At 47.6% G+C, this 27,171-nt stretch overlaps 2 protein-coding genes across 2 annotated transcripts; one reads left to right on the forward strand and one right to left on the reverse strand.

The window, feature by feature from the left end:
• On the reverse strand, positions 1-1,314 carry LOC127296495 (expansin-A24-like). Its single transcript, XM_051326591.2, has 3 exons — positions 1,044-1,314; positions 624-948; positions 1-532 (listed from the first exon to the last, which is right to left on the reverse strand). The coding sequence occupies exons 1-3, from the start codon at positions 1,189-1,191 to the stop codon at positions 220-222; spliced, it is 786 nt and encodes a 261-aa protein (XP_051182551.1). The 5' UTR covers positions 1,192-1,314; the 3' UTR covers positions 1-219.
• Positions 1,315-23,273: 21,959 nt separating this feature from the next.
• Positions 23,274-26,401, forward strand: LOC127296497 (digalactosyldiacylglycerol synthase 2, chloroplastic). The gene is made up of 4 exons (XM_051326594.2): positions 23,274-23,620; positions 23,890-24,156; positions 24,959-25,308; positions 25,631-26,401. Exons 1-4 carry the CDS (start codon positions 23,339-23,341, stop codon positions 26,160-26,162), a joined length of 1,431 nt encoding a protein of 476 aa, XP_051182554.1. The 5' UTR covers positions 23,274-23,338; the 3' UTR covers positions 26,163-26,401.
• Positions 26,402-27,171: the final 770 nt, after the last annotated feature.

Consider the following 27,171-nt stretch of genomic DNA (forward strand, 5'->3'; position numbering starts at 1 on the left):
TTTGCTATATATATATTGTGAAACTACATAAGTATAGGAAATAAATATTTAACCACCCTGGTGGAATCGGCTGCATTTTTGTGTGCCTCATACATGTTAATAGAAACACCAATATTACAACAGGGTAAACACTGTACAGAATTGTCTAGGATACATGCCCTAACAAATCAATGGTAATGTACACATTCCAATTATTTCTAATTGTACTCGCAGAAACAATCACTTGAATTGTAATTTGCTCGCAAATGTTTGACCAAACTTCCATCCGACCGGCATAATTTCGTTGAACACGATTGTTTGTCCATCAGTGTCGGTCACTCTAAACGAGAGCATTTTCCCGGTAAGATACCCTCCGCACTGCCAGTACGCGCCCCAGTTACGGGACATTGGCAACCAATCATTTGAATCGGAGCTCTTGATATCCATTGACTTGATTGAACCAGCAGCCGCCACATTCATCAAGATAACTAGGTTGAAGTAATCATGACCAACAATCCTGAACCGCACCCCACCCTTCCTCAGGCATGGTACCCTACAGAAATATATATTATCTTTAAACATTTTTATGTTGTACTAGAAGCACGGGAAACTGATGAAACAAAACAAATATCATGTGTATGTACCTCTGGTACATGACGGGGATAATGCCACCCTCATAGACGCCGATCTTTTGCCAGGCCGGTTGGGCCATGTCAAAGTGTTCCCGCGGCAGGTTGCACCATCCACCGTTATCGTTGGGAAGCGCATTGTTAGGCGGGCAGAGGTTTGTCGCGGTGATCGTCACCGTAACACCAGGTTTGCAGAACGCGGGGTCTGCCCGTTTGCGGTCACACGCGATTTTGTAGCACTGCCCGCATGAAGTGCCGTCTTTGAATAACGCTGAGCTCAGCGCCGCCGTCCGAGTCCCGTACCCCTCCGCGTAGAGGTTGTCGTACCCGCATGCTCCACCTGCGTTAATGAAATAATATGCTTTTAGCTCAGGCACCACAATGTAGAATTCAATTTGCGTATGAAGAGCGCGAAGTAAGCTCCTAGTTAGTTACCCATGGTGCCAGCGGCGTCAGCGCCGCCGTAGAACGTGGCATGCGCTTTCATCCATTTGATCGGCGCTTTGTCCGCGGCCAAGGCCAACCCACAGCAGGTGAACATTAGCAACGCCACCGCGATAGCTCGAGCTGGAGCTGGCGCCATATTGCTGGCCGATACGCTTATATCAATCTGACGGCCGCACGAATCTGATTTGGAAGCTTTGTGTGTACCTGTTCTTGATTTTGTGTTTGCTCGTGTACCTAGCTCAGTGTCTGAGGACGGTTTGTTTTTTGACGGTTAGTTGGGTGATGATTGTAAGGATTGGTTTGGTACGTATATATAGCCTTGTGATCGATGCCTGGAGGGGATTGAGCAAGGACATCACGAAGGAAGCGGATAGCGTGCACATGCACACGGTCGTGCAGCCACACCATGGCTTACGGGCTAATCCGAGGAGATGCGCAGACACGTATAGTCTTATTTAGTTATTATCTATCTTTGCTTGGCGATTTCTCTATTACTGACATCTAGAGATCATCCTTGTTTGACACTTTCTGAAGAAATGGACGGCATGTAATGCAGGTATGCGTGACCTTTCTGACGGCTAGCTTTGGGATGTCCATGTTCGGGTACGTTCCCCCTTGACCCCCTGTATACGAAAGGATGTCTCTTCTGTTCCTTGAATCATACTGCTGACCATGCGCTCCACCTCAACCTGTAAATGGGCACGCTCGCGGTGGCCCACTAAGTGCCGGTTGTGGTCGTTTGAATTAAAGGGGATGATGCAGCTCGTTCATATAAGGCTGTTGACCACCTGCCCAATTACTCCCTAGTCTCCGCGTAAGTTTTTTTTTTTGAACGGGAGATGGTCTCGAAGGATCGAGAGTGTGGATAGATATTATAGAAAGGACCTCAAAAGTAAGGAAATTACAAACATATCCAGACAATTAGCATAAAGGACCTCGGATCTAGTTTGCACAGAATAGTCTAGTCTAGCTCTATCTGCACCGAGCTTCAGCCAAGCATAGACAATTGTTGCATCGCCGGGGACGAACCACTTGGAACACACTCGACCTCCCACCTCGAGAGCCCGCGAGAGAACCTCAAGGACAGCCTACCAGCGCCGAGTGGCAGTACCGGAAGGAATAAGCCCAGCGGCATTTCGTCATTCCCGATGGGGGTACCACCGCAAACTCTAAACCTACAACTACAGTGAGAAGGGCTACCTTTACTATGTACAGAGAAGCCCAACAACCATCTTTAGCTCTGCTCCGACCAGCTCGGTGAGGAGAGAAGAAGAGGAAGAGAAGTGTGTAGGTAACTGGAGCCAACATAGGTATTGTCGATATCTCAGTTGTGATGTTTCTATCGTCCCCGTTGAATAAAGACTCCACGCATACTTTGCCACGGTTTGGAGACGTCGGATGTGTGATATTGTTGCTGCTAGGGTGGCAAGCGGCGCGGGATGCGGGGCGCAGCTTTGTTCTAATCATGCACTAATTCCGTTTAAATTTAGTATTATACCTCATTTTGATGTGTCTCATGTTATGCGGGACGGGAAGCGGGCGCCGCTTGCCACCCTAGTCGCTGCCCAATTCTTCATCCATCCGCTAACAAGCTGGTTAATTGGCGCTCAGAAATGGCCAACAAAATCAATAACTAGGTTAATTTTTCTAACAGAACATGCGATCTGTCCGTTGCAGGAGAAGACTCGTCAAAGGTCAGAAGGAATGAAGCGAGTAGAGTGCCCATCAGCCCATGTGCAGCCGCACCATGGCGTACGGGCTAATCCCAAGACTATATAGTATGTACGCCAGATTATTGTTTATATATTTTCCAATATCTTTAATCACCGATCGATCTGTGCTTGGCAATTTCTATATGATTGACATATAGAGATAATACGGTGTTGCTTGAGACTTTCGGAAGAAATAGACGGCGTTGTGCGATTTCCACATATGTATGCTTCACGATTTCAGTGTCAGGGAGGATATTTGCCTTGGCGATGTCTGTGATTTGTATATTTCTTAAACCGTACGGTTGATTTTGCATTGCACCTGGTCCTTACCATCGACGGCGCCCATCAGCATGTAATGATTGAAGCAACAATAATCATCAACGCAGGCTTCTAGGGTTGAATTCGTCCCGCGTCGCGTTAGGATCTAGCTTAGGGGTATCGTGTGTTAATTAAGTTCCATCCATCATCGTTGTAGTCAATATTATGATAGTAATATTAGGTTTCTTGACAAAATATCAATACGAGGTTACAGTGAGGATAAGCATCATTTTTCTGTATCAAGCAATTCTTATTTTTAATAATTTACAATTTTGTATTTTATTTTTAGAAAATTCAGTCATTTTCGACATATACTGAAATAATGGCCAGTCCAGTCAATGTGTTTCAACTACTCCGTATTACAGTAGTGCACACAACTTCAAATAATTTTTTTTTTCATGATACTTATAAAAAACTTAGTTCATTTCAGTCAGATTCAAGTAAAAAAATGTGATGTACTAACTCAGTAGGATTGAATTTCGAATTTATGATCCCAATTCTTGTGACAGTCAAACACTCGTTCTTGAAACCAATTCCAAGATTTTTACTCCCTCTGACCCGATTTAGTTGTCGCAGCCATACATTCAAATGTTCAGTTTAAATCCGCGTCAATATTTTAATGTGGCTGGAGGGAGCATCTAATTCATGGGTGCCAAATGAGGTTCTATGGTTTTTCACTAGGGATAAGAATCTGGTGAACACTTGCCTACTGTAACAAGATGAGCTGCTTACTACAAGAAGGAGATGTTCATATTTTGTATTCTTCATAGCACTTCAAACTTGAAACAACCATAAGAAATATAATAAAGTATATTTATTTTTGAAAAGAGGAAAGCTCTAATCTCTGCATCTATTGACGGATATGCTGTTATACAACAAAATTTGTGAACATATCTTACTGGGCACAGGCCGTTAACAAAAGAGTTGCTACATCTATTCAAAATTATATCTTTTTGGAGTTTTGCCCAAGAACTAAGAATGTTGTTAAATATCTACATTGCTGCCATACTGATATTTTTTACTAGAGGATCTTGGTATTTGGGGTTACCCTAGTTACCGGAAATAACTGAAGAAAATTTTGTAATATATTTTGAATTCAAAAGGAGAAAAGTTGAAATATTCAGTAACCGGTAGGTTACCATCTAGTTACCGAGCAGTTACCACATAATTACCGGAAATCGCACAAATATGAGCCAAATTTTATTCAAGAAGCTCATTTACCGGGGGCGGTAGGTAAAACCGGTTGCCGGCCGGTAACCATGGTAACCGGTCCGGTAACTAAAACCCTCCTAGACACACATCATGTACCATCTTTCTTCCAAAATCAAGCCATGCAAGCATAAGAGCAGTTAACAAAACAAATTGTGGTCTATTGAAACAAAAAAAAATAGGAAGGCAATAACTAAAGTTGCATAGGAAGTGCAGAAGTACATATATTTTGAAAAAAAAAAGAGACTACTAAATTGAAATAGACGGAGTGCCAGCTAATCAACTATCAGGAAAGGATCATCCATCTTCGGGGTACCACTCCTACAATTGATCCGAGATGACCTCCAACCAGCGACATTAATTTACTTTGTAGTGTTGAAGTTTCGTTTCCTCGAGTGCTACTAATTTGTAGGCCAGTTGAGCGCACTTAATCTTGCTTGTATTTCTTGGCCTTCGGCCCATTCGGTCCAGCACCTGGATCTGACGGAGGCTTCCTACTGTCTTCCACGAGCCGATCCACGGTCCCTTCAAGCCTGCTCATCTTCTGGCGCAGCCTGGCGATCTCGTTGCTGCACTCGGCGAAGCTCCCGTCGCTCGCCACCCGCGAGTTCATCTGGGACAGCACCGATTTTAGCCTCCGATCGGTGCACTAAATCTCCTGGCTTAGCCTCGCGATCTCGTTCTTGCACTCGGCCGACATCCCCTCGCTCGCCGCCGGCTGCGAGTTCATCTGCGACAGCGCCGAGTTTAGCTTCCGATCGGTGCTCCGAATCTCCTGGCCCAACCTCGCAATCTCGTTCCTGCACTCGGCTGACACCCCCTCGCTCGCCGCCGGCCGCGAGTTCACCTGGGACAGCGCGGCCTTCAGCTTCCGGTCGGTTTTCTGAAACTCCTGGCGTAGCTCGGCGACCTCGCCGCTCAACTCGGCGTAGTTTCCCCCGTCAGCCGCCCTCGAGTTTTGCTGAGAAAGTGCGGAGTCCAGCTTCCGGTCACAGCTTCGGACTTCCCCGCGAACCTGCACGATCTCCTTGGTGAGTTCGGCCAGCTTCTTCTCGTCCGCCGCCCTCGAGCTTTTCTGGGAAAGTGCGGAGTCGAGCTTCCAGTCGCAGCTTCGAACTTCCCCGCGAATCTGTGCGATCTCCTTGGTGAGTTCGGCCAGCTTCTTCTCGTCCGCCGCCCGCGAGTTGCGCACCTGGGCCAGCGCGGTGTTTAGCTTGTCATCCGTTTTGAGAAACTCATAGTGTAGCTTGGTAAATTCAGTCCTCAACTCGTCGTGCTTCACCTCATCCCCCAGCCGCGAGTTCTGCATGATCCGGTCGCAGGCTCGAACAGCCCCGTGGATCTGTTTGATTTCCTCGGCGAGTTGGGCCAGTTTCTTCTCGTCCGCCGCCCGCCGCTGAGCTGAATCGTCGGACTGACTGCGAATCCGGGCCAACTCTGCCATAGCTTCGTCCTGAAAAGACTTGGTGAGCCGCTGTGCCTCGGAGAACTTCTTGTCGGCATACCGGCGCAGCTCGGCCTTGGCTTCGTCGGAGAGAGTCGACGACGCCTGCTGTGACGCATCTAGGGTACCTAACCTGCTGTCGACGTATTTCTGGGTAATATACCCGAGTCCAAAGCCCTGAACGACCAGGCCGGCGCCGAGCAAACAGCCTTTCGTGATCGTCGCCCCCTTGTTGCTGCTGTTGTTGTTGCCTGCACCGGCGGAGAAGCGCCGGACGTTGCCCACGGGTTTGCTGGTGTTGGTGCCGCCGCTGACGGCCTTGGCGATCCCGGTGGCGAAGCTCCTGCCGACGCTCAGGCGAGACCTCATCAAAAAGAGAGCCATCGATCGGTGCTGGACTTTCGAGATCGAGACGTGCGTACACCCGGCAGAGAAGTCCCTCGTGCGTGCTCTACTCGCGCTAGGGCATATGCGTGCGTGTTTAAGGGTCGTCCGAGCGTCATATCTTCGTATCTTTCTTCCTATGCGATGGAAAAGGACTCTATACAAATCTGTTTTTATTTCCGAATAGGACTATATACAAATCTATTCTTTTGGCAACAAAACTCCGTAATTCGTGGAACAGGATCGAATCACATACTCTCGGTGAAGCAACACGCGGAAAAACAAAACGGCCAAAGGTGCATTTTGTTTTTCTCGATTTTTTTTGTTGAGAAATACAGTCCAAACGCAACCGCTCACATACACGCACATACACTCACCCCTATGAACGTACACACACAACTTTGAAAAACTGAGCCGGTGAATCGGATCTTGAAATTGACGAAGCACTAGTGGAGAAGAGGCCTTTGGTCCCAAGCAAATGTCCCAGTGCAGAACCAAACCGGGACCAATGGGGGGCATTGGTCCCGGTTCGTTTTGCCCAGGGCGACCCCACTAGCTGGAGCCTATCCTGTAGTGGCCTTTGGACCCGGTTTGTAACACAAACCGGGACTAAAAGGTCCACGGCAGGGCACGGCAGGCCGTGTCAGGCGTGGGAAACCTTTAGTCCCGGTTTGTATTACAAACCGGGTCCAAAGGCCCCCCCTCTGGACCCGGTTTGTATTACAAACCGGGACAAAGTCCCCAATCTGCCTATATAACCTTGCCCCTGCCCAAGTGTGAGCCACACTTGGCCATTTTTTCACTTTCTTCACAAGAGGGGTGTATTGCTCTCCTCTCTTCTTCACATGCACAAGAGGTGTTCGATGAAATGCTTAAGAGGATTTGCCACTTGAGTTTACACAAATCAAGCCACACTTAACTTGCTTTTTTCTTCTTTATCGAGGTTAACAACTTTATCCTTTTCATCTGCAATTGATAAAATGCATGTGCATATATACATCGTGATGTTCTGTAATGGTTTTGATCAGCTTAATTATATCATGCAGATGAATCAGCAATGGATGTACATTGACCGACGGTTTGACGAGTTCACTTCGGGCCTGGATAATTTTATGGTCGTGGCGGAGGCAAACAAACATGGTGGCTTCATGTATTGTCCATGTGTTGACTGCAAGAATATCGTAAATTACGCTCACTCGAGTCTCATTCACAGCCACCTTCTGCGATCCGGTTTCATGCACAGTTACTATTGTTGGACCAAGCATGGAGAAAGAGGGGTTATGATGGAAGGCAATGAAGAAGAGGAAGAGGATGATGACGGTTATCCCAATTTCCCTGAATACGATGATACTGCAGAAGGCAATGAAGACAATGAAGTAGAAGATCAAGAGGCATCAGATGAGCCTGCTGATGATGATCTTGGTCGGGCCATTGCTGCTCCCCGGCAACGGCGCCAGAAAATAGTCTTGATGACCCACAAGTATAGGGGATCGCAACAGTCTTCGCGGAAGTAAAACTCAATTTATTGATTCGACACAAGGGGAGCCAAAGAATACTTGAAAGCCTTAACAGCGGAGCTGTCAATTCAGCTGCACCTGGAAACATACTTGCTCGCAAGAGTTTATCAGTACTAACAGTTTATAGCAGTAGCAGTAGTGAAATAACAGCAGCAGAGTAACAAAGACAGGACTACTGATTATAGTAAACAGCATGATTAAAATACTGTAGGCACAGGGATGGATGATGGGCGTTGCATGGATGAGAGAAACTCATGTAACAATCAAAGCAGGGCATTTGCAGATAATAATAAAACGGTGTCCAAGTACTAAGCAATCCATAGGCATGTGTTCCGTATATAGTCGTACGTGCTCGCAATGAGAAACTTGCACAACATCTTTTGTCCTACCAGCCGGTGGCAGCCGGGCCTCTAGGGAATCTACTGGAAATTAAGGTACTCCTTTTAATAGAGTACCGGAGCAAAGCATTAACACTCCGTGAACACATGTGATCCTCACATCACTGCCTTCCCCTCCGGTTGTCCCAATTTATGTCACTTTGGGGCCTCGGGTTCCGGACAGCGACATGTGTATACAACGTGCAGGTAAGATCATAAAACAATGCATATCATCATGAAACAATAACATGTTCAGATCTGAGATCATGGCACTCGAGCCCTAGTGACAAGCATTAAGCATAACAAGTTGCAACAATATCATCAAAGTACCAATTACGGACACTAGGCACTATGCCCTAACAATCTTATGCTATTACATGACCAATCTCATCCAATCCCTACCATCCCCTTCAGCCTACAGCGGGGGAATTACTCACACATGGATGGGGAAACATGGCTGGTCGATGGAGAGGCGTCGGTGGTGATGATGGCGATGATCTCCTCCAATTCCCCGTCCCGGCGGAGTGCCAGAACGGAGTTTCTGGTCCCGAACGGAGTTTCGCGACGGTGGCGGCGTACTGGATGGTTTCTGGCGACTTCCACTTCCCGTCTCGCGTTTTTAGATCGAAACCCTTAAGTAGTCCAGAGGAGGGCGTCAGAGGCCAGCCGAGGCGGCCACACAATAGGGCGGTGCGCCCCCCTCCTGGGGCGCGCCGGCCTAGTGTGTGGGGGCCTCGGGCCTCCACCAGGCTTGCCCTTCTGGCTCCGTAAATTTTCTGGAAAAATAAGACCTTCGACATAAATTCCGGGGATTTTCCTGAAAGTTGAATTTCTGCACAAAAACGAGACACCAGAGCAATTCTGCTGAAAACAGCGTTAGTCCGTGTTAGTTGTATCCAAAATACACAAATTAGAGGCAAAACAATAGCAAAAGTGTTCGGGAAAGTAGATACGTTTTGGACGTATCAACCTGCTAGGCTTTCTGGGCGTGTATGGGAAGACAAAAGATACACCAGAAGCACAGGAGGACCAGCAACGTAGGAAAGACCCCAAAAAACTGCATGAGAGAGTTAAAGGACGTCATTACTCCAGCTACGCTCTTACAAAAGCAGAGAAGGAAATATTTTTTGAATGTCTGAGCAGTATCAAGGTCCCGTCTGGCTTCTCCTCCAATATAAAGGGAATAATAAATATGGAGAAGAAAACATTCCAGAACCTGAAGTATCATGACTGTCACGTGATAATGACACAGTTGCTTCCGATTGCATTGAGGGGGCTTCTACCGGAAAATGTTCGACTGCCCATTGTGAAGCTATGTGCATTCCTCAATGCAATTTCTCAGAAGGTAATAAATCCAGAAATTCTACCGAGGTTGCAGAATGATGTGGTCCAATGTCTCGTTAGTTTTGAGCTGGTGTTCCCACCATCCTTCTTCAATATTATGACACATATCCTCGTTCACCTGGTCGATGAGATTTCCATTCTCGGTCCTGTGTTTCTACACAATATGTTCCCCTTCGAGAGGTTCATGGGAGTCTTAAAGAAATATGTTCATAACCGTGCTAGGCCAGAAGGAAGCATCTCCAAGGGCTATGGAACAGAGGAGGTCATTGAATTCTGTGTTGACTTTATTCCTGACCTTAAGCCGATTGGTGTTCCTGAATCGCGGCATGAAGGGGGACTAAGTGGAAAAGGCACGCTAGGAAGAAAATCAATGATATGTAGGGACGGGATTTCTTTGACTCAAGCACACTACACAGTTCTACAAAGTTCCACCTTGGTGGCTCCGTATATCGGTGACCACAAGAACTTTCTACGCTCCCAGAACCCGGGCGATCGAACGATTGGATTAGACGTGAACACATGTCGACTTTCGGCGGTTGGTTGCAAAAACATCTCCTGAATAACAAAGATATTGAAGATCAGTTGTACTTGCTGGCCCAGACACCATCTTCGACTGTAGTGACTTTCCAAGGGTACGAGATAAATGGGAATATATTTTACACGATCGCCCAAGATAAAAAGAGCACCAACCAAAACAGTGGTGTCCGATTTGATGCAATAATGAATGAAGGCCCAAATGACACATATTATGGTTACATAGAGGATATATGGGAACTTGACTATGGACCTTCTTTTAAGGTCCCTTTGTTTAGGTGCAAATGGGTCAACAAAACAGGAGGCGGGGTTCAGGTAGACAAGTTGTATGGAATGACAACAGTGGATCTCAACAATCTTGGGTATAGAGACGAACCATTCATCGTAGCCAAGGATGTGGCCCAGGTTTTCTATGTGAAGGATATGTCTACCAAACCAAGAAAAAGGAAACATAAGGAAACAAATACATCAAACGATGAGCCAAAGCGCCACATAGCTCTTTCTCGAAAAAGAAACATCGTGGGAGTGGAGGACAAGACAGACATGTCAGAAGATTATAATAAGTTTGATGAAATTCCACCCTTCAGAGTGAACATTGATCCAAGCATCAAGTTAAATGATGAAGATGCTCCATGGTTACGGCCGAAGAAGATTAAATGATGAAGATGCTCCATCATCAAGCTAATTGAAGAATGTTCATGGCACAAATGAGTATCTCAACATGGCAATCAATTTCCCATTTATTTTTGTGTAATCATTTAACTGTATGTAAGATATTAAAAGTGGAGATGCGCCACGGGAGATTTCCCAAACCTTTCCCCAACACTGTTAGAGGAGATGTAGTCGTTCAGGGGTTTGCAGGGAAAAATTCCAAGGCGCAGTTTCTGAAGATGTCGTAGGGTGTGTGCACCAACGACATCTTCGAGAAACTGCGCCACGGGAGATTTCCCAACCCTTTCCCCAACACTGTTAGAGGAGATGTAGTCATTCAGGGGCTTGCAGGAAAAAAATCCAAGGCGCGGTTTCTGAAGATGCCGTAGGGCGTGTGCACCAACGACATCTTTGAGAAACTGCGCCACGGGAGATTTCCCAACCCTTTCCCCAACACAAAAAAAGATCTTTAGTCCCGGTTGTACCCACCAGCCGGGACTAATATTTTCGGCGCCACTGGGTTCCCGCCTATTTTTCTTCCCGCGCTTTCCACTGCTTCCCGCCTCCGTCCTCCCACCATTTTTTCACTATATATATGTCGGCTTGGCCTCCATTTACATATCACATCTAGACTCATATCTGCAAACCTCATCACTCTGTCCCATGGCTTCCATCGTATCTCTAACCCTCCGGGAGGCAGAGGCGCTTTGCGCGTTGAACTACCCCTGCCCGCCGGGCTACCGCGTCCCGACCGGCTGGTTGCTGAGTGTCGGAGGCGTACCGGTCCCTCCTGTCCCTCTACGTGTAGCGCGCGAGATGGCCATCACGAACCACTACTACTTCGAGCTCACGCCAGAGCAGCGGAGGAATCCCCAGTGGCATCCCGACTACAGCCCGACTTGGGAAAGCTTCTTCATCAATCGGCGTGAGAGGGCGCTTGCCAGGCACGAGGAGGGCGGCCCGCCTCCTTCAAACTTCAATGAGGCTGGCCGTCGGCTGTGGTGGCGCGGCCGGACTCTCCAGAGCGTCATGGCCCACCATGGCCCCCGCCTGCGCTACCCTCAGTCCCAGCCCACGCGTGCTCTCCCGCCGAGGTTCGACTACCGCGACCCCGATGTCAGCGACGATGATGACGGCGACTACGACGACTACAGTGGCGAGTACAATAGGACTAGGCACGAGTATGACTGAATGACTCGAACAGTCGAATCTGGCCATGTATCTTAATTAATTTTCAGTTGAGCTCTGTACTTTAATTCCATGTATCTGGCGGGAAACTTTTCTCATCATCAACGTCTGCCACAATGACTTTATTGAAAATACAATTAAACTAGATAAACAATTAGTCTAGTCGATCTACTCGTCGTCGGAGGTTGTCTCGGTCCAAATGTCATCCCACCGAGGGTCGTTGTCGGCCCAAGTTGTATTCGGGTTGTCGAGCTCGAACACGGCGATGGCCCGACGGTGGCGCCTGTTGGACCTGCGATGTGCCCGGAGGTCAGCGAAGAAGGCGTCGGTGTTGTCGACGTCGTTGGGGAACTGCGCCCTCCACTGGCGCATCAACTCCTCGTCGTGCTCGGCGATGGCGATCCGGCGCTGCACCTGGAGGTGGCGGTGACGGTCCTCGTCGTCGACGAGGCACGGCGTCGGCGCGAGGAACTCCGCCTCCTCTAGCGATTTGACGTCTGGGAAGTTCATGTCACACCGTGGCCGCCGAAATCGCCATGCGGCCGCGTCGTAAGCGCGCGCCGCCAGCTCCGGGGTGTTGTACGTGCCGAGGGTGAGCCGGAAGCCACCGGCACGCATCTCGGCGTAGAACCTACCGTTCAGATGCGCTCGGACGCCACGGAAGCCGGACGAGCCGCGACGGCGGGGCGGCATCCCGGCGACGAATGAACGGAGGCGACGGCGACGTGTGGTTCTGCGCGCACGCGGCGCTTTATAGCACAGCGACGCGGCAAGTTTGGCGACAGGTGGCGCGGGGAAGCGGCGGGGCGTGGCACGTGGAAGCGGCATCTACACGTCGCACGCTGGCGGCGGCGAGGCGAGGCACGTGGAAGCGGCGGCGACAGGTGGCGCGGGGAAGCGGCGGGGCGTGGCACGTGGAAGCGGGATCTACACGTCGCACGGCGGTGGCGGCGGGGCGAGGCACGTGGAAGCGGCGGCGACACGTGGCACGGGAAGGGACACGTGGCACGGGGAAGGGACACGTGTGGCACGGCGGCGGTGGTGGCCAGTACATGGCGGCGGTGGTGGCCAGTACACGGCGGTGGCGGCGGTGGCCAGTACATGGCGGTGACGGTGGTGGCCAGTACACGGCGGTGGCGACGGTGGCCTGTACATGGCGGTGGCGGTGGCGGCGGTGGCCAGTACACGGCGGTGGCGGTGGCGGCGGTGGCCAGTACATGGCGGCGGCGGCGGTGGACACGTGTGGCACTGCGGTGGCCAGTACGTGGTTTTTTTATTTGAAATAAGGCGGGAACGAATTTTTTTAAAAAAAATGGCCTTTGGTCCCGGTTTGTATTAAAAACAGGGACTAAAGGCCTATTTTGCGCGCGCAGCGAAAATCGCAGCAAAATAGGCCTTTAGTCCCGGTTTGTATTACAAACCGGGACCAAAGGGGGGCCTTTGGTCCCGGTTTGTAATACGAACCGGGACCAAAGGGGGGGGGGCAGTATAACTGCTCGTCTCCTTCCTCGCGCAAATCAATCGCGCAAGGATGAGACCACAGTGCCGCCAGGCTGCCCCGCCCACCACCGCCTCCGCCGCGAATCGCCACCGCCGCGCGCACCGCCGCCGCCGTGCGTCGCCGCTCCGCCTCGCGCACCGCCACCGCCGCCGCCGTGCGCCGCGCCTCTCTCCTCTCTCCCGACGCCGCGCGTGTCGTCTCCGTCCGCGCGCCGCCGCCCGCCGCCGCCGCCTCCTCCAACACCGCCGGCTGCCGCTTCCTCCTCGCTCGCCGCCGCCTCCTCTCTCCGCCTGCGTCGGCCACCTCCTCCTCGCCCGCCACGCGCCTCCTCTCCGCCGGCAAGGTGAGCCCCCCGGCCACCCCTTTTTTTATTTTTTTTTGTTAACTTCTTATCAAATTTGACATATTAGATATATTTGTTAGTACATTGTTAGTATAGTTAGTATTGTTAGTATTGTTGTTAGTATAGTTAGTATTGTTGTTAGTATATATTGTTAGTATTGTTAGTATAGTTAGTATTGTTGTTAGTACATTGTTAGTATAGTTAGTATAGTCGTTAGTACATTGTTAGTATTGTTAGTACATTGTTAGTATAGTTGTTAGTATATATTGTTAGTATATAGTTGTTAGTACATTGTTAGTATAGTTAATCCGGTAGTGCGGGCGCCCCTGCCGGTGCCGAGTCCGTGGCGGTGCCCCTACCGGCGCCCGTGGCTGTGCCACCGCGACATAGTGCCGACGCTCCTGCCGGCGCCCCCAAGATAGAGTATATATGTAGTGCCGGCGCCCCCAAACGGTAGTGCCGGCGCCGACTAATATATAGTGAAGTTATTTTTTAATTTATGTTAACGTTGGTACATATATATGATTTGTTTTCGTAGCTACGATGCCGCGACAGCCGCCGCGCCGTGGTCTGACTCTTCTAGAGGAGATGCAGCAGATGGGGGAGGTCCGGGACTGGGCTTCGCCGGGGTGGCACTGGGAGGTCTTAGCTTCCGGGTCACGCACCTTGGTGCGGAATTCGGGTCCCGTCGTCGACCCGGATATTCTCTGGTGGAGGTCTTATGGGCCACGGTCGTTTCAGAGGGAGCCGGCCCCGCCGGAGGAGGTAGCTCAGCGCATTGCGGCGGAGGACAAGCACGTTCGCCGTTACATGTATGCGTTAGACAACATGTATAGGACCGGATGGAGCGTTATGCAGGGATCTCATGTTAGCCATGCTCCCGTGATTGTTCCGTGGCTTTGGGGGTTCACCCGGCGCGACTTAGAACCCGATCGGCGCCCTCTAGGACCCGGTCGGCGCGGTTGAGAGGTTGTAGTATTGATTGATGTATTAGGGTTAAATAAACATGAACCCGATCTATGTATGCATGTAACTGCACTATCTGCTTTCAGCACTATATTATCGATCCTTAGTTAACAACTACATATGTAACTCCATTTTCAGTTTTCTGCATTATCCTTAATTTGATCATATGATGGTTCCTATATATAGCTTGCAGGTCGTTGTAGAAAGCATGGAGAGAGATGAAACTCAAGAAAATTTCATGGCTAACCTCATAGCCCACGGTACTCTGGATGAGCGCGACGATGACGTTATTCCAGATGATGGCGGTGACGATGTCACCGCAACTTTTTTGAATGACTCCGGTGAGGGAGCGGAGAATATTGAGGAAGATCCTAATGGCGCCGGTGAGGAAGAAGATCATCATAATGGCTCCGGAACCGTAGTTATCACCCAGGTATATAAATTAATTAAGCCGCTGTTGATCGACTAGATGCATTAACTAATTAAATTGTACTGACTATGAATTATTTCTTTTTTAGCCCTCCGGATCGAGCACTTCTTCTGTAAAGTCGAAGAAGCGAGGCCCGGCCAAAAAGTTGGACGACGGTGTTAGGCACGACATCACCCACATCGCTAAGGATGGTAAACCGATTGCTCCAGAGAAAGGTGCAAAGTCATTTATAGCTCAATGCGGAGTGCTTGTTAGGGACCACGTACCGATCACCGTTCGAGAATGGAACAAGCCGAAGGGACTAGTGCTGTCTGCAGAGGAAGAAGCTCAAGGTCTTTATATCGATGATGTAGCCAAAGACAGCATTCTGACCAAGCTCATGTCACATTTCAACATAGTACCCGAAGAGGGGGATGCCGCTGAAAAGGCCAAGATGGAGCAGGCCCTCCGCGACTTTGCCAAGAAGAAGATGGCCGAACTATTCAAGAACCACAAGAAAAGATTGCGCAGCCTTATCAAGAAAGACAAGACTCCGGACAGTGAGAAGGTAAAAAATCACTGGGACGAATCCGTGAAGTACAACACGGAGTCAGAAGAATTTAAGAAAAGGTCGGCAACAAATAAGGCAAATGCTGCATTGAAGCTATATCACCAAATTCTGGGTCCACGTGGATACAGGGCTAACCGTCCTAAGTGGCAGGCAGCTGAGGTGGAACTGACCAGGAAAGGGATCAGATTAGGGACACACGGTTGGATCGAACGGTGTAAGGAGTGGTTCTACGGGATTGGGGGAACGTTGCATCCAGAAACAAGGAAGTGCATCTATAAGAAAGCTCATCTGAAGTTTCCCATTGAAGCCCTGGAAAAAGCACATAAGGACGTGGAGGAGGGGAGGTTCCAGCCCGAAAGAGAGAACGATGAGCTGACACGCGCCCTTGGGAACAAAGAACACGGCGGACGAACACGAGGCACAGAAGGCTCCGTTCCGTGGAAGTATGGCTTTCCTGCGGAAAGGAAGAGATTTCCTGATAAAAGTCATGAGAGGAGAAAGGCAAGGGAAACAGACCGCATAACGTCCTTAGAGGAGGGTATGAGCACCATGAAAGCCCAATTAACCATGGTAACCCAAGTACTTACATCCCAGATGGCTCAGGGGCAGGCTGTAGATCCTGCATTGCTCAATGCCCTCGTCCCGCTGCAATCTCAACAACACCGGAAAAGCAGCGTGGCTTCCTCTCAGCAGGTGGATAATGATGATGATGACCAGGTGGTCGAGCCTCCTCGCTACCCCCCCGTGGATGATCTCACTGAGAGTCGTTCTTGTGAGCTGCATGTTAAAGTTTTCAACCTATCCTTCAAGGCAGCGGTCGGCATCCTCTTACCTACAAGGTCTTACCATTGCCGTCCGGTCCAAGACGACTTTGCTGTTGTGATGGTGGATGAAGTGTTGAGAGATTATGAGGGGTTGGTGCTTGAGTACCCTGCAGGTGAAGATGGGGAAATCAAAGAACTGGGAGAAGCCCGTAGAACCACCGTGCAATGGTGGAAGGAGAACATTGTGTTTCCAGGTGAGAAGCCAACAAGCAGGCCACCTCGTCCGCCTCCTCCACCACCTACGCAGTCTCCTCCGCGTGATGATTCTCCTCTGCGCGATGATGATTCCCCTGTGCATGAGCAGTCTCCTCCGCGTGAAAATACTCCGCCGCCTCCTCCTCCTCGTCAGGAGACTCCGCCGCCTCCACCTAAGCAAAAGAGGAAGCTAACCGCGGCAACTCCTACAGCTCCGAAGAGATCATCAACTCCGATGAGGGCACAGACTCCAGAGTTGTTACCACATGAGCAGACTGAAGAGCAAAAGGCGTTTCTTGCGCCGAAGAAGATGTTTATTCCACCGCATACAGTGAAGCACTTTGCCGAGACGAGAATGAAGAGACCTGAGCTGAGAGCTGATTATGACTGCTCTCTTGGACAGTCCTCTAGAGCGAGCAAAGAAGCATAAAAAGTCGCCCAGCTTGGACAGCAGGACATTCAGGCCATACCCCACTTCGTCGTGCAGCCCTATGATGATCCAGAGACGGCATCGATGATCGAACGGGCGGCTAGAGCTCAGGGAGCATCAGTTGAGTACGAAGATTACTATCCAACGGCTCAAGTGGTAAACAAGTATAGATACGGATCTGATCTCGTCAAACCTGGCGAGCTCGCGCGTCTAGGGACTCAGATGCGAAGGTTGCATGAATGGTACCTGAAAGCATGTCGAAGAGGTGATGGCTACCTCACGGTGTATCTTAGAGATGAGCATTACTTCCGGGGGGCCGAGGAGATAAACCTTGAGTTAGAAGAACTATTTCAGTTATTCAATCAAGACGCCCTCGACAAAGCTGTCATCAGTTGCTACTGCCTGTAAGTGATTTATTTATGTAATTAAGTCTGTAACTCAGCTCATTCATTTGCACTAACAATTATCCTCACCATATTCTTTGTGTACGCTATACATTTAATTATGCAGAATGAAGAAGCTCGAATTCAAAAGAGGCAAGCTCCTACCGCTGGGGTTCATAGACCCAGACACAGTTCATGAAGTTACGGTTCGAGACTTCGCCAAGGACACAGAGGACAACATCGTAATGTTTTTAGAGAAGCAAGCAGACAAAGAGGATATATTCTTTCCCTACAACTTCCAGTGAGTGTTATATATAACATACATTATGCTTATGCACCTTACACTTTATTCTCGTAATCATTGAGCTATGCTTGTGCAGATTCCACTTTATTCTCCTAATCATTGATCTTCACAAAGGAGTCGTAAATGTCATGGACTCGAAACGTAAAGAATATGCGGAATGGGCGGACATGGCTGCCATTCTCCAGAGGTAATTTCAATCAATTTCGTATTGGCATCTTCATCTGTTCTAATTCGACGATATCATTAACTAATCAATAACTCATTTACTCATTATTTTTTGCCGGGCAGGGCTTGGAAACGGTTCATCAATACTGTTCCGGGTAAATGGAAACCGGAGCTTACATTTCAAGATTACCCTGTAAGTAGTACTATATATATAGCTATGTCAGTGAAACTCTATATATGATATTTACTTTCAATACGATGCTTGATTATTAGTTTGATCGAACTATTTTTTCGTAAAGTGTATGAGGCAGGAACCCGAGAATAACTTATGTGGATACTACATCTGCACCTTCATTCGTGACATGGCCTGTCCCAAGGGTGGGGATGCCCGTATACACCAGACTCGTGTACGATAACAAATTTTCACAATTAATCTTAATTAGTACCATCTATTGTATTGAGTTCCATTCATATATTGATCTCCCTTTTTAAATATAGATGATACGCCTGCGGGACACTCTCATAATGGAGGATCAAATACGAGCAATTCAAGAGGAAATCGCGGGATTCTTTGTTACCGAGGTCATTACCCTAGGTGGAGAGCACTATCGGCAGTTCGTAGATCTTGATCGTGCACTTCGTAAAGGCAAATAGATTTAGTAAAGAGATCCGACTTTATATTGTAAATATGCATGCATTACGTGTACTGTTGACGATGTCTATATATATTCACGACGATTTTTTGTGGTTTCTTGAATGATATATATGCATTGTTGAAACTCTGCCGCGGAAGAGAAACGCCCCCCCAGGCCCGGTTCGTACCACGAAACGGGACCAAAGGCCATCCACCGCGAGCTCCCTGGCCGCACCACGTGGCGCGGCCTTTAGGCCCGGTGCAACTTTGAACCGAGACTAAAGGGGGGACCCTTTAGTCCCGCCTAATTGGTCCCGGTTTGGGAACCGGGACTGAAGGCCCAAATGGACCGGGCCTATAGCCCCGTTTTCCACTAGTGAAGTCATCACGGGCGCCTCGCTGTCGACGGAAACGTCGCCTCCCACTGAAAAAATATATTCTATCTTTATGAGACACACAGATGTCAAACCTGATGTTTGAACTATGGTGGACTGGGGTACAACCACCCTCCTAACCACCCAACCTCAGGTTGGTTCTCATCTCGATTTTCTTTTATGTCTTGCACACGGAGAAGGAAAAAAAGATGTGCCAGTAAAGACAAGTACCACTTGGTCTTTTCCAGTCTGTCTCTTCCCATCAGCCGCCGCATCAACAAGTACGCTAACTGCCTCGACTTTAGCCTAATCTATATATCGGTTCTCTCTCCCCGTTCGGCATCGCCGATCGGGAGGATTGGAACATGATATATGCGTGAAGTTTTCAATAAAAGTAGTATTTTCAGTAGATTATGTTAGGATTTTGGTTGCAGTCTTCTTGTTGGTTTCTCCTCAATGGAGATGGCATGGCATCATCATTTGCAATAAGAGATCTTGGGTCTTTCGTTCAACGACGAGATTTCCTTCCAGACATCAATGGTGGTGTTGAAATATTACAATTGTCTAGGTATGAACTTTCGGATCTTGCTTCGTCGGATCTTTTTGAATCTTTTCTCGTGGTTGCCACGAAGAGGATTATCCTCCCAATTTTTGTCCCAACTGCTACGTCATCGATAATGGTGACTCGTATTCTCGACTCTCCAGCGACATCGACAAGGATGGTCGGTTGGTATTCCCTAACATAGTAGTGTTGGTGCTCTTGCCGATGTTGATTTGATGTTGTGTGAGTTTATCTAAAAATAGATGTATCTAGACAATCTTTAGTATATAGATATATCTAAATTTGGAAAAATCTCCAACATCCTTTTATGGACGGTGGGAGTACAATTTATGGGTGTGACTAATTTTAAGTATAGTGCACGAATTACGATGCAAATCTAACGTTGAAAAAGCCTACTAAGCACTAATTTAGTTCCTAGTCTACAAAGAACTAGCAATTCCCATATTTCATAGATGGAATTTTAGTACACGAAATCATTTTTTTGTTAAGACAACCAGGCAAAATTCTCATCTAGATTCGCCTAGAATTTCTTGTACTTTGGAAGTGCCAGCAAACCCTTTTCTCTTATTTATGTTTTAATAATAATTTCTCTCATTACATCAAGTACTTTAAAAACATACTCCCCCGTTCTGAAATAGTCTACATTCTAACCTCAAAATTTGTTCTTCAACAACAACACTGAAAACAAAGTGATTTTACTCTTTTAATTGGACGTTGTTATTTTCAATGTAGCTTAGATTGGTTGTTCATATATCTAAGTAGTACTAATAAATGCAACACTAGTTTGTCTCATTTTTTCTAGAATGTAGACTAAATTAGAACGGAGGGAGTAAAGTACTTCAGCCTGACTATTCCGAAACTCTTTCGGATCAATGGCTAACAGCGGGACCGAGACATTCATGATAGCTTAGTTTCATGATTGAGTAACCTTCTATGACATATATATTATAATATCAATCCTATTGCTTCACGATATTATGAAATCCCGAGGTGGGACATTGTTATCCTTGTGATTCAACTGTTGATCAGTATACTGTTATCCTTGATCTAGTTTCATCTCTCTTTCTCGTACCTAGTCCAATATCCTTGTAATACATGTTACAATCTTGTCAGGTCATACGATTTGGATGACATCATAATACTTAGATGGGCCCTTAAAATATTTGTCGTTATTTCGGAGGAGCAATTCCCACTCAGGAGTCATCGGGTCCTCCGACACTCTTTCCAACATATATGAATACCACCTTTCTTGCCTCCTTTTACGGTATACATCTGATGATAATCTATATATGTCTTCCGGAAAGAGATTTATGATACTCACATGGTATAAGGATTCATTTCATAAGATCACACACAGATAATACTATATAACAGCTAGGTTGGTTTAGTACGATTGTTACTCTTAACAATTTACCCCTGATGTTGTCGTTATTATAAATACTCATGATTACGAGAGCATGATCATCAAAACAACACACGAGCTAGTCCAAGAGGCAGGACTAGGAACACTTGTTTGTTTATTCCCCTACACATGCTTATGAGTTTGCTTTGAATCTCATATCCAAGACACATAGCACTTATAGTATAAAGAAATAAAATTAATCATTAAATTGAATTTATAATGATAAACTCTTTATTATTGTCTCTAGGGATTAAGTTCTTCAATAGGCTAGGGGTGGCACCGGTCGAGGAGAAGCTAATCCAACACTGACTAATCAGGTTTGGTCATATCCAAGGAAGACCTCCGCATCAGTTAGTAGCGAAATTTTAATAAGTATAGAAATACAAGGAAAGGGTAGAAGAAGACCAAAGTTGACATGGACGAAGGCGGTAAAAAGAGACATGATGGATTGACATGGAAGAATCTATTCCATCGAGTGTCTTCCATCTAGACTCCACCATTAGGGCTACCACCTCGCTACCATTGTATTGTTTTTTTCTTCTTTTTGAACAAACTACCACGTATTGTATTGTTGACTTGGTACGGATTGGAACAGGTGGATCCTTGCTGTCACGGTGGCCCTGACACCTGGGTCGTTGGATTCGGTCGGTACCCGGCCGTGGTTGTCAATGAATACAGTTAGGATAGTACTGGGCGTCCCCCGGGGGATTTAATTTCCCAGCCCCCGGGTCCCCGTGCTGACACGTGTCATTTTTGCTACCGGGTAGCAAAAAAAATCCCACTTTTGCTTCAGTGTAGCAAATAACGGTTCACCCACGAAATAAAAGAAAAATGTTGAGCTCGCCGGATATACCACCGGAGACTCGCCGGAGTGCGCGTAGCAAAAAAGTTATGCTATTGTAGCAAAAATGGATATCGTCGGAGACATCAATGGAGAACTCGCCAGAGAACTCACCGGAGACGGCACCGGAGACCCCAGTAGCAAACACATTAAGCAATAGTAGCAAAACCATAAAAATGACGTAGCAAAAAATTATTCATATGTTGCAAGTCCAAAAAAAATGAAGAAATATTCAGAGACATCAACGGCCTGCCCAAGGCAAAGAACCTCCCGAACCGCGGTAGCAATGGCCGACATCTAAGGTAGCAAAGCATGTATCCGTGGGTAGAAAAAGCACGCTCCACCGTGGCGACGGAGGCCTCTGAAGCGAGAACCACCTCCGCAAAAGCAACGCCGAAGTCCCAAGGGAGCAAACTCTTGGCGGCCCAATAGCGCGGTCTCTGGTGCTTCGAAGGCGACGGCCTCGCCGGAGCTCGCGTTCTGACGACGATGAAGGCGCCATGCCGATGCCGCCGGACATGGGGTGCACCACGCCGAGTAACACCGCCGCCACGGCGGCGTCCACCGCGCGTGCCCGCCCGCCGTAGCGCGGCCGCGCCACTTCCGAGCACCGCCCATCGTCCGCCGCTACCGCGCTCGCGCGGACTTCACCTCGTGCGTGCAGCCGCGCCCCGGCGGACACCGGCTGCGGCTTCGATCATTCCGAGCCAGTGCCGGGCCTCGAGAGTAGCAGCGGGACGCCGGCCAGGGCGAGCAGAGCCACGGCGATGGGCAGAGCAGCGCACGGGCGGCGGACCCGGCGGGACAGCGGACTGCGTTGGGGAAAAGTAGTAGAGAGAGAAAGAAGATCGGGGAGACGTTTCGCTGGGGAAGAGAACGTGTGTGGGCCAGCTAGGGACGCCTGTCATCACGAGAAGCCGGAGGCTGTGAGCGATCCGATCCCCCGGGGGGATACAATCATTTTCCATACAGTTATTACAGAAGAATATTCTGCGTCATTAAAGAGCATCACAGATTAGCAGCGACTAAATTACTCGCCGGTGGGCCGTCAGGCCGTGTCAGCCGTCGCGCTGTCTCTTGTCCCGTCCGTCGAGATTAGATCCGCTAACCTTGGCACGTCGCTACCGAACGGAACTAACTGGAATCCAGGCGTCCGCGACCGGAGCGCACACGGCACGACAGCCGACAGGTGTAGGTGGGCGTGGCCGCCTCCCTTTCCCCTCCGCTTCGCTAAGCTAGCGTCCCGCCGCCGCCGCCGCCACCCGCCCGCTCCCTCTCCCCCTCTGGCTCTCCACCCCCTCGTCGCCACAGCCGTCCCCAGCCGACAACTCAGGTCGCCGCCGCCGCCACGCCTCCACCGAGCCGTGCTCTCCCGACGCCGGCGGCCCCTCTCGTCAGGCTCCCCTACCAGCCCCTTTGCTGGTAAGCACCTTCTGGTTCCGGAGAAATCTGCTTGATCCCGTCCACTCCCCGCGCAGCGTCTTTGGAATAGTCGTCAGTTAGTTTATTGGTAGACTCGTATTAGTCTCCGAGCAGGCGCGCGCGCGCTCGCTTTCATGTGATTTCTGCGGCTGCAACACGCACACCCCCTATTCCTCTTAATTAATCCGCACTCCTCATTCATTCATGTATGTTTTTTTTGTTCCAGTTAGAGGATAAGGCGACATTTTTGGTGGAGCTGCAGTGTAATTGTTGCACGCCATGTCGACGAGGCGACATTTTGCCGTCTTCACCACAGCGAGCCTTCCGTGGATGACGGGGACCTCCATCAACCCGCTGTTCCGCGCGGCCTACCTTGCAAAGGATGGGAGCAGGGATGTCACCCTGGTCATCCCCTGGCTTTCTCTCAAGGACCAAGAGTTGGTTTACCCTAACAAGATTGTGTTTGATTCGCCGTTGGAGCAAGAGGGATATGTTCGTCGCTGGATCGAGGAGAGGGTTGACTTTAGGCCATCGTTCAGCATCAAATTCTACCCTGCCAAAGTACACAAAATGATTTACTTTGCGCAATTGATTTCCTTTCAAGTGTACCTAATTCAAACTGATTACAGAGAGTTATGTATGTTTTAAGAGCAGTTTGACCCCTTAATTACAGAGAGTTAAAAACACGAAACTGATCATTTTGTTCTTGTTGGTATTAGACCTTCTAGTTGCTAGCTTCCATCTGCCAATATGCGTATTTTCCCTCTCAATTTTCATTTGGTTCTGCTTTGAGGCAATCTGAAAGAGCTTGGCCTTTTCTTTCCATGCAGTTTTCCATAGAAATGAGAAGCATTCTACCTGTTGGAGATATCACAGAGTGCATTCCAGATGAGATGGCTGATATCGCTGTTCTAGAGGAGCCTGAGCATCTAAACTGGTACCACCATGGGAGAAGATGGAAAAATAAGTTCAGACGAGTGGTAGGTGTGATCCACACTAATTATCTAGCATATGTGAGAAGAGAAAAGAATGGACAAGTGTTGGCCTGCTGCCTCAGATATATGAACACCTGGGTTAGCCGAATTTACTGCCACAAGGTAACATCCTGAATCTGTGCAGTCAAACATTTCTCTGTTCATGAGTAAACCACGCTGTTTCTGTTCATGATGCCCTCTGCATACACGTTTTCTATTCATATTTCGGTCAATGCATGCCACATGTTTATCCTTCAGATATAAGATCAACTGTGTTGTGATGAGTTATAGCCTTTTTTATATCTGCTGGCCTTTGTCGAGTGAACATAGCAATAATTATTATGTACAATTTTGAATTTATAATCTGTGTGACATTGACTAAAACATCTTCTTAGATATTTGGATAGAGTTGTTAAGAAACGTGCACAAAAGCTGCCTTGGAAATTTTGAAGAGGACAATTCCATCTGATGGAGAATTTCTGCACTACCAAGATAATCCAACACTCTTTAAAATAACATTTTAAAGAGTCTTGTATTTTTTCCTAAATTTTGCAAAATTTGGTATGCCAGATAATTTCCATTTACCACTGCAACTTTGGACCAACCACGCCAGATTTGATTTTCGTAGAATTTGTACATACGTTCGGTTGTTAGGTATAATTAGTATGTAATACGCATTTTCATGGTGCACATTGCTCGTTTAAATTTTTGGACATTTCAGTGACATGTTTCATGACATACAAAAGTTATTAAAGATAGAAAATGGTGAGGACACATGTAGGTTGAATTTTCCTGCCTGGATTTATTTGTTTCCCTCCATTACAAATTGTTGATTTCGAGAACCCTGTAACCCCTAGAACCCAGAATCAACCTGCCCTGTTCAGCCAGAATCATCCAATGCTAACTTTGGCTTACATGAAAACAGATAATCAGACTATCGGGTGCCACTCAAGATTTTCCCAAATCTGTTGTATGCAATGTCCATGGTGTGAATCCAAAATTTCTTGAGGTAGGCAAGCTAAAGTTAAAGCAGCTGCAGAATGGAGAGGTAGCCTTCACAAAGGGGGCATACTACATTGGGAAGATGGTGTGGAGTAAGGGGTACAGGGAGCTTCTCGACCTTCTGTCCAAATATCAGAGCAGGTTGGGTGGTCTTGAAGTAGATTTATATGGTAGTGGGGAAGATTCAGATGAAGTCCGAGAATCTGCAGAGCGCTTAAGTTTGGCTGTGAAGGTTCACCCTGGACGTGATCATGCAGACCCCTTGTTCCATGAGTGAGTTCTCATAATTACCAAATACTTCTTTGAATTTCCTTATTTCTTTTTATTCGAAATATCTGTTTGAAATCTATGTATAGCAATATGTCACTTCGAAGACAACAAAGGTTCCTTTCATTTTGCCCTTTCTATATAGAAATATAAATATAAATATAAGATAAAGTTTAATCTTACTATTCTAATCACAACTCAGCATAAGCTTCCTCAGCAGGCTGGGGAAGGATCTACAGTACTAGATCATAGGAATGTCAATATATTCTTTTATATCGAGGATACATGCTATGATTTGTGTTATTAATAGTCCGATGTTTCCCGACAGCTATAAAGTATTCATCAACCCTAGCACAACAGATGTGGTCTGCACGACCTCTGCTGAGGCCCTTGCGATGGGAAAGATTGTGATATGTGCAAATCACCCTTCAAACGAGTTCTTCAAGCAGTTCCCCAATTGTCGCATCTATAACAATGATGAAGAGTTTGTACAGCTCACCCTGGATGCTCTAGCAGAGCAGCCTGCTCCATTAACAGATACACACATGTATGACTTGTCTTGGGAGGCAGCAACCGACAGATTCATCGAGGCTGCTGAGATAAACCTTCCTCAAGGAGAGCCAAGAATCCACCAAGGGTCCAAGACTTACTTCCCCGCCTTTCTAAGGACTCGTAAAGTAAAGCAAAATTTGGAGGATGCATCTGTATATCTGCACCAAGCACTCTCGGGGCTGGAGGTCACCCGTTGTGCCTTCGGTGCTGTTCCAAAGACGCTACAACCTGATGAGCAGCTGCGCAAGGATCTTGGTCTGGCTTCTCCCCCCAAGAAGAAAAAACTAAAACTGAAGCTGATGACATGACGCTATAAGTTTGGTCCCGGTCTCCTAGTTGAATTGCTTATTTTCATGTTTGTACATTATTCGAAATTATGGAGGGATGAGTGTTTTTTTCCACTATATTTTACTCCGATAACTGTGTGCGAGGTACAGTAAATTGTAGTGTAGATTGAGTGCTCGTGTAGGAGGGCGAAATAGTCTGTTGACAGTGCTGTAGTTCTGGCATCGGTGTGCGCTTCTTCAATTTCTTTGTGACTTGTGAAGTCTGGTTGTCTTTACTTTTTGTAACCCTGCATGTACATTATTTGAGAAGCTGGAAGAATTAATGATTCTTTTTCATTATTATTCAGAAGGTAGATTGAGTGCTACGCTAGGAGGGGGAAATAGTCTGTTGAAAAGTATATTATATAATTCTAGCATCAGCTTGCGCTTCTTCAGTTCTTTGTGAGGTCTGTAGTCTGCTTAGACCAAGTATGACAGAAGTTATCCCTCAAAAAAAAGTACTACCTCTGTCCATTTTTAGATGTCAAAAGTTTATCTAAATTCGAATGTATCTAGACATTTTTTAGACATAGATACATCCAAATTTAGATAAACCACTGGACATCTATTAATGGACGAAGGGAGTATGACAGAAGTTAAATTTCATAAAGAAGCCACAAAGACCACAGAAGATACGGAGTACAGTACATATCACAACATACCTTATTATTGTACCCGACAGCCTCGTACTGAAGAATGAAGAATACAAAGTCTGAATTTAAAACTATACGTATTATCACTAAGTCCAGTCGAATTTCTCCTACTCTTGTGGTCTTTCACAAGTAGATCCACATTCGATTCAATATTACCGACCTTTCTTCTCAGTTGGACCAAATAGTTTGCCCAGCATGTACAAGCGACAATGTTCAAGAGGAAGAGACCGTGTCCTGCTAACGCGCGCGCAATCGGTGAGTTGTTTTCCTTCCCGGTCTCGGGTTTGCCTTCGCTTGGAAGTTGGAACCCAAAGCGTGGTTGTCAGGCAAGGCACGGT

The sequence above is a fragment of the Lolium perenne genome, chromosome 4, assembly GCF_019359855.2.
Source record: "Lolium perenne isolate Kyuss_39 chromosome 4, Kyuss_2.0, whole genome shotgun sequence".
NCBI classification, from domain to species: domain Eukaryota; kingdom Viridiplantae; phylum Streptophyta; class Magnoliopsida; order Poales; family Poaceae; genus Lolium; species Lolium perenne.